The sequence below is a fragment of the Triticum dicoccoides genome, chromosome 2B (assembly GCF_002162155.2).
Source record: "Triticum dicoccoides isolate Atlit2015 ecotype Zavitan chromosome 2B, WEW_v2.0, whole genome shotgun sequence".
Lineage (NCBI taxonomy): Eukaryota > Viridiplantae > Streptophyta > Magnoliopsida > Poales > Poaceae > Triticum > Triticum dicoccoides.
Window position 1 is genome coordinate 4,295,534 of NC_041383.1, and position 8,436 is coordinate 4,303,969.

Consider the following 8,436-nt stretch of genomic DNA (forward strand, 5'->3'; position numbering starts at 1 on the left):
TCACTACTTTTGAGATGTGATGATATTTATGTTGGATGATGATGATGATGGTATGACGAGACTACTGTATGTGTATGATATAATGAGAGTAATGTATGTTTATTATGATATGATGAAACTACTGTATAGAGCATGCACAAATACATCACAAATACGTAGAGGGGAAATAAATTTGTGAAAGTAGGAATATTAGTAGAAGCGCTGGTAGGCGATTAGCGGCAGCGCTGATTTAGCAGCAGCGTTTGCTTTCGTACAGCGCTACACAGAGTTAGCAGTAGCGCTGGTCCAAGCTGCGGTACCACCAACCATACTTACCAGTAGCGCTGCTTGGACCAGCGCTACTGCTACAACTAGCTGTAGCGTGTTTGTAGGAGCGCTGCCTCCGGCGCTACTGGTATAGGTATTTCCAGCGCTGCTAGTAGGGTTTCTCCTAGTAGTGACGACATGTAGTATGTAGGGTGTTACCTCACCATGAGGGCATGAACCTGGATAAAATCATTGTCCCGTGTGTACCCCATCCAATCCTTTACGCGCTGCCCCAGTTTGTAAATATAAGAATGATTGAAATATTTGATGTCAGAAGAAAGGATACAAATGTTTATTTAAATCTTATTAAAACTTACATAACTTAAAAGAAAGATATGACAAAGTGCAATTTTATTGGTTATATATTGGATTTGTATATATTGACTATAATATATGCGTGGTGAACTCCTTGACGGCATTTATTCTTCATGCATGGTGGTACGGGTAGATGTGCATGCACTAGAAACGTGCAAGCAGGTGCAAGTTCATGGTGGCGGCCAACTCCCGTCGGAAGGCATCGGCGTGCTCAGGCTTGACGCAGTGGGACACGATATTGACGCCGTCCTTCCCCTTGCATGGCGGACACAAGATGCAGATGTTCATGGCCGTCCGCTCTGCCGGTGACGGCGGCGGCAACACCCGCAGCGGCCCCCCGCGCCCAAAGTCCACCGCGTTGAGCCCAAGCTTCCTCCAGCTCGTCACAACAAGCTTGTTGTACTTCGGGGTTGCCACCTGCTGCTGTTGATCCCCTCCGCCGCCGTTGGTGAGTATGTCCGGTGTCTTCTCCTTGGCGAGCCTGATGAGCTTCACCAGGTCCTTGATGTAGCTGTTGGCCACCAGGCCGCTCTGCGCCTGGACCGGCTGCCCCATGACGCAGTTGCCGTAGTAGCCGTGTTTGGCACGTACGAGCCACGGGAAGACAAGGGGCGCGGGCGTGTCGGGGTCGGAGATAACCGCGCGGGTGCGGCACTGCCAGAGAACAGCCGCGACGGCGTCGAACACAGTGCAGTCGCCGCCACACTCGGCTTTGATGCAGCTGATCAGGCTCCATGAGATGGTGACGTCGATGCCGGCCATTTCCTCCATTCCGACGCGCATCTGAGACCTCATCGCGGTGACGACTGACGGCGGGATGCCCAGGAGCATGCCGTCGGCTTCGGACCTGACCGGAAGGACGGACAGCACTGGCATCCCTCGGGCAAGCTCGCCGACGGCCTGCAGGAACTGCGCCATCCCCGCGGCGTCGGCCAGGACGTGGTTCCACGTCACGCCCACGACGAACCCGCCACAGGCGAACTCGGTCACCTGCATCAGCAGCATGGGGTCACCGGGAAGGCAGTACTCTGCAGGGTAGCGGACGGCGAGGTCCCCAAGCAGCAGCGGGGACGTCCTGAATTGTTCAAGCGCACAGCTAGCCGAAGCGCCCACGAACAAGACTCCCTCGCCCGTGCACAAGATGTAGATCGGCTCGTCGTCAGGTCCGGTGACGAGGCGGCCAGCCATAGGTTGGTAGAGCACCAGTGCCTGCGACAGGGCCTTCTTGATTGTCTCAATGGGCTCATTGATTGGCTGCTCGAAAATGAGAAGCAGCCCGACAGGAACAGGAGCGAAACATTTGTCGAAAGAGGAGAGGTTGATGATGCCACCGGTTGCCGTCCCCAGCTCCGATGGGCCTGCGACAACCACCGGCGATGACTTGGTCACTATGATGCTCATTATGTTATGGTTTATCACACCTAATTCGTAAGATGCTCTTAACTCCCAGCTGCCAGGGCAGTGTGTGCTGTGTATATATAGGCAGGGAAGACCGTACTCTTGCTGTGGTCAAATTATATAAAGATTTTTGCATAATATGTCCACGCTATAGTTACCATCTTGTTTATATAAAAATTACCAGGGCATAAAAATGATCCTCCAACATTCTTCCACGTGCAAATGAACTAGAGGCGCATAAAAACTAATGTCATCCTAGATTTCCCTATTTTAAAAATCTAAAATGTTTTGTTACTCAAACCCCCGGTCCATCGAAAAGTTGTTTCCACATAACAAATCGGTCTTGATGAGAGCTTTGAAAATAGATCTCATACTGACATGTTCCGTCGACTTTTCGTCGGTCAAAAAAGTTACCATGTGTGTGCTATATAAGTTATAACGTTTGTGGATTCTCCAACCTTCTTTTACATGCACTAGATGACAAAAAAGCCTATGTCATCCTTGACTTTCTTATTTTGAAAGCCTACCCACGGGATAAGTAAGTTACCATACATCCATGGTGTATATTAACATGGAGAGAAGTCACTGGGGTTTTGTTTTTTAAAGATCTCTCTCTCTCTCGCGTCCAAAACATACCCACGGTGTTTGTACATGGTTATCAGGCCTATGATGTGTATTTTACCATGATATTTACAAAACAATTACCCGGGTGTGTTTGTCAACAACCTTTCCCTCCATCAAAAAGTTACCGGCATGTTTGTACATAGGTCATCAGGGGGTGTGTTTTTCAACAATCTGTCCCCCCATCAAAAAGTTACCGACATGTTTGTACATAGGTCATCAGGTCTAGGCGGTGTATATTACCAAGCTATTTACACATAGGTTACCGGTATATTTTCTTTTCCTTGGGTTAAAGTTACCGTGGCTTTTGTACCTAAGTTATCAGGTCCATGATGCATATATTATAATCATATCTACAAAGTAGTTGCTGGGGTTATGTTCTCAACAAGCTTTTTTCCAGGTCAAAGTTACCAAAGTAGTTATCAGGTCCATGATGCATATATTATCTTCTTGAGAACATTAAAAAACACCACGTTAAATTAAATTTAGTAAATAAACGAAAGTATGTGATCAATAGGATCATGTGATAAGAACTGGCCTAAGTTGCTGCCCGCTTCCCAAACAAAATCACATTTCAAATTGCACATTGAATTCTTTTATTGGAATCAAGTTTACGAAATATTCGAGATTTCGATGAACTCACCAGTCCATGGACACGAAGAATAATTATACATGGGCAAAATTTGAATTTGAAATGAGCTACGTACATCAGTGGATGATGATAAGAGGACAAAAATGGCAACGACAAACGTGTGTTCAAATGAAAAAGGAAGGCATGCTATATTTTGATTAGTCAGATCCATTCTTTTCAGGACCGATAAGGGAAATAAAACTCCCTACACTAGTTAATCTGCATTGCCACCACCTTCATATTTTTTGTTAATCCTCATCACATTGTACTAGGTGGTACTACTTTCCTAAATAAGTTCGTAGGAATGGCATGGCTCTTTCAGAAATGTGAATGTGACCTTCCAGCATATTTATGGAAACTACAACAAGAAAGTGGTTTTTCTACTTTGCGAAATAACCTTTGAAAATTTAATCATAATGTTTCTAAACCATTGTGAGACAAAGCATCATGGCACAAATAATAGGAGCGTCGACTACAGGAACTTGTGGTTGCCATTATTGGTGGGCAATAGTAGTTGTCATAATGTTCTCTGTTTTTTGCGGGGTTCCACAATGGACTTTAAATATAATCCATACTTGTACTGTGTGGATGAGACGTTAAGTTTTTTGCTACCCTTTCTCGGGGACAGGCAAGCACTACTGGTATATACGTACCAAGGAATGTATACTCAAGATCACATGGTTGTACCTACTATCCGTTTTTATGCCTCAATATTCTTCCATAGATGTGGATGCACATTGTGACACTGGACTTTCCAAGTACGATGGCGAAATGGCAGCGCTAGTTGATGCTCGAATCCTTGTGTCCATGATCAGCTGTGCTGGACTCCACATGCCACAATGGAGAGTGGTGACGACGTATTGTTTAGGTCAAGTCGCTGGACACAATGTCCATGGAGGACTACTGAGGCTTAAGCGTCATCATTTCTTGTTTTGCTTGCCAGCTATGGCTTCATCTAAAATTGGAGTCAGGGTATTGTTCTTCAGCGCTGCATGATTTATGTTGAGGCCTTCTCATTTCTCCATTAGTAGCACAAAAATAACTTCAGATCAAATTTTTAGGGGTGATATTGGAAAAAACCTCTATACACATGTTAATTTGCATTGCAACCACCCCCACAACTTTGGTTAATCCTCGTCAGGTTGAACTAGCTGGTACAGTTTTTGTAAATTAGTACGTAGAACTGACGTTGCTCTTTCAAAAATGTGACCATGAACTTCCTACAAATTTAGGTGAAATTCCCCCAAAAAATGAGGTTTTTACTTTGCAAATTTAACTTTAGTTACCGGCGCTATGTTTGGAACAACTTCCCTCCCCTTGTTCAAAAGTTACCGCGGTGTTTGTACTGAAGTTATCAGGTCTGCGGTGTGTCTATTACCATCCTATTTATATAGAAGTTATGGGGGGTCTGCATTCAACAACTTTTTTTCCACAGGTAAAAAGTTATCCTAGTGTCTACCTAAGTTATCACGTCTGCGGTACGTATATTAACCATGCGATTTTACACAAAAGTTATTGGTGGTATCTTTTGAATAACTCCCCTCCTCTCGTCTAGAAGTTAGCATGGTGTTTGTAAATAAGTTATCAGATCTGCCATATGGTCATTGCCATCCTATTTATACATAAGTTATCGTGTTAGTCACTAGTAGAAAACAGGGCTTTGGTCCAAGCAGGGCAAGCCTATTAGTCCCGGTTCACTCACGAACCGGGAGCCATGGGTGCATAGGTCCCGGTTCGTGAGGCCAGGGGGGCGGCTGGGCCTCGTGGGGCGTAGGTCCCAGTTCGTCTGGCTCCTTTGGTCCCGGTTCGAGACACGAACCGGGACTAATGGTCCTCGCTCCTGGACCACCACCATTGGTCCCGGTTGGTGGCTTGAAACGGGACCAAAGGTTGCCCTTTACTCCTGGTTCCAGCCACGAACCGGGACCAATGGCATGCCTATATATACCCCTAGCCCGCAAGTAGAGCAGTGGAGTGCTCTGTTTTTTTTGAGAGAGGTGGGTGAGAGGTGTGTTGTGCTCTAGCTCACCTCCTATGCACATGAGGTGTTTGATGAAATGCTCGAGCCACACTTAAGCTTTCTCCTCTCGAAAATCCTTGTCCAAGCTCCATTTTCCTCAAGATTTGTCTAGGTTAGGTTGTTCGTCATGTCCCGGCCCCGTCCTCACCGCTGTCAATCGCCCGTGCTGATCTCGTCGCCGGCACCACCGTGGTGAGCCTCTTGTTCTTATCTTCTTTCTAAAAGAAAAAAGTTCTTACTTGTATGATTTAGATAGATACTTGTGTAATTTTCTTACTTATTATTGTTTGTTATTATATAGTGCGATGGTTTTGGTATGCGCCTCTGTCGGCCCTCGTCCTGTCTATGATTCGGATGTGGTATATATATTATCTTCTATAACTATTAGATTCATTTAGTGTTTATGAAAATTATGCCGAGCAACGTGACATATATTTTTTTATCTAGGAGTGGCCTGACACTTTGCCGGACTTGGTGGACTTGCAGGAGTGGGAGACTGCTGACTCGGTGGCGGACTTCGACGAGGAGTCGACTGACGCGGTGTCGGTGGCCTTCGAATGATGATGCAATCCTTTTTCTATAGGATGATACGATGTTTGGCGTCTCCGAGAAAGTGCTCGTCGTCACCTCCAGGATAGTCAAGCTCTGGCTCCAAATATGGGTCCACCACCTCATCAACCAAGACACGAGCATAGCCCGCTGGAATCGGGTTGCAATGGAAGGTTGCCTCGGGGGGATTTGTAAAAGCAACGGCGTCCGCCACCTTCATGGATATGTTCTTCATTTTGACGTGTAGCTCGCAGCTAGTGTTCTCCGTGATGTCATCCACGGGGTATCTAACCAGCATTGCGTCGTCCGGGGCAGAACCCACGCTGCTTCTCGGCATGGATGGGGCGGTGCTATCCAATGCTGGATCATTCGCTAGCTGCTGCAGCTGCTGAGACCCCCTTTGCTGGGTAAGTGAGTCCATCCGCTCCTGCTGCCGCTGGAATTTGACTACCAATTCCGCTTGACTTGCTTCTAGGCCTTGAAGGCGTTCATAGTCCCGCTTCCTCTGCTCCTCCTCCATCTTCCTCTTCTTCTCCTCCGCAATCTTCTTTCTCGCACGGGTTCTGTAGTCGGTGTTCCAGTCTGAGAACCCCTCATACCACGGAATAGCGCCCTTGCCTCATGTTCTTCCCAAGTGTTCAGGATTTCCCAGGGCACGCGTAAGCTCGTCGTTCTCTCTGTTGGGCTGGAACACCCCCGATCGTGCCTCTTCTATTGCAACAAGTATCGCATCGTCGGCTCCCTTCGGACTTGCCCTCATCGAAACATTGCCTGTCTTCGGGTCCAACTCCCCCCATGCGCATAGAACCAAGTCCTGACCCTGGGGGGCCAGCTCTTAGTAACCGGAGTGGCACCTGCATCCTCCATCTCTTTCTCAGACTTATCCCACTTAGGCATTGCCACCGCATAGCCACCTGGCCCCAGCTTATGGAACTTATCCTTTTTTTCAGCATTCTTCTTGTTTATTCTCGACCGTTCCTTAGCTAATTCCGAATCCTTGAATTTCATGAAATCGTCCCAATGAGCACGTTGGTTCTCTAGTGTTCCCTCGAATACTAGAGTCTTCCTTCCTCCCTTGACGTACTTGTCCCATTCACGATTCTTGTGGTTCTTGAATGCAACCGCCATCTTCCTAAGAGCAGCGTCCTTGATGCTCTGCTCCCCAAAAGGATTAATGCCATCTGCGCTTAGACCAAACCATACGCTCCTTGCGTCATCTGCAAACTCCTTCCCGTACTTTCTTTCGATTTTTCTCCACTGCGACCCGTCAGCGAGTACTCTCAACTTTTCGTCTTTCTTACGGTCTTCTCTGTGCCATCGCATCGCCTTGGCATGCTCTTTGTTTTGGAACAAACGTTTCAACCGTGGTATTATAGGAGAATACCACATCACCTTGGCAGGAATCTTCTTCCTGGGGCGCTCGCCCTCGACATCACCATGCTCATCGCGGGTGATCTTATAGCGCAATGCACCACATACCGGGCAAGCGTTCAAATCCTCATACTCACCGCGGTAGAGGATGCAATCATTAGGGCATTCATGTATCTTCTGCACCTCTAACCCGAGAGGGCAGATAGCCTTCTTTGCTTTGTACGTACTCTCGGGCAATTCGTTGTCCTTTGGAAGCATATCCTTTATCATTACCAACAACTTTCCAAATCCCTTGTCAGATGCACCATTCTCTGCCTTCCATAGCAGCAATTCCAGTGTGGTGCCCAGCTTTTTCTTGTCACCTACGCAATTCGGGTACAACAATTTTTTGTGATCCTCTAACATGCGTTGCAACTTCTTCTCCAAATCACTTGCGCAGTTTCTCTTTGCATCGGCAATGGCCCGACCTAGATCATCAATGGGCTCATCTGACGCCTCTTCTTCAGCTTCTTCCCGCATTGCCGGCTCAGCTTCTTCCCGCATTACTGGCTCAGCTTCTTCCCCCATTGTTGTATCATCATATTCAGGGAACCCATGGCCAGGATAGTTGTCGTCGTCCTCTTCTTCTTCATTGTCTTCCATCATAACCCCTCTTTCTCCGTGCTTGGTCCAAACATTATAGTGGGGCATGAAACCAGACTCAAACAGGTGGACGTGAATGGTTCTTGACGTAGAGTAATTGCGACCATTCTTACAGCCAGCACATGGACAAGGCATAAAACCATCCGCCCGCTTGTTTGCCTCAGCCGCAAGCAGAAAAGTATGCACGCCCTCAACGAACTGGGGAGAGCATCGGTCATCGTACATCCATTGCCGGCTCATCTTCATTACACAACACCAAATAGACCAAATTAATACAAGTTCATACATAAAGTTCATACAACACTTAAATGCAACAAACAAATAACTCTCTAGCTAAAGCATTTAAATGCAACAACAAATGTGATCAAGATCGCAACTAAGGTAACAATTGATCCAACAGCATAATGATACCAAGCCTCACTATCGATGGCATATTTTCTAATCTTTCTAATCTTCAAGCGCATTTTCTCCTTCTTGATCTTGTGATCATCGACGACATCGGCAACATGCAACTCCAATTCCATCTTCTCCCCCTCAATTCTTTTCAATTTTTCTTTCAAGTACTCGTTTTCTCTTTCAACTA

General features: G+C 46.6%; 1 protein-coding gene across 1 annotated transcript; it reads right to left on the minus strand.

Moving 5' to 3' along the window:
• Positions 1–593: 593 nt before the first annotated feature.
• LOC119366750 (acyl transferase 15-like) lies at positions 594–2,028 on the minus strand. Its single transcript, XM_037632475.1, has one exon. It carries the CDS (start codon positions 2,020–2,022, stop codon positions 766–768), a length of 1,257 nt encoding a protein of 418 aa, XP_037488372.1. The 5' UTR covers positions 2,023–2,028; the 3' UTR covers positions 594–765.
• Between the last annotated feature and the right edge of the window lie 6,408 nt (positions 2,029–8,436).

Bases quoted from the DNA above. Each gene is read 5' to 3' on its own strand.
- LOC119366750 (XM_037632475.1), bottom strand. From the start codon at position 2,022: ATGAGCATCATAGTGACCAAGTCATCGCCGGTGGTTGTCGCAGGCCCA.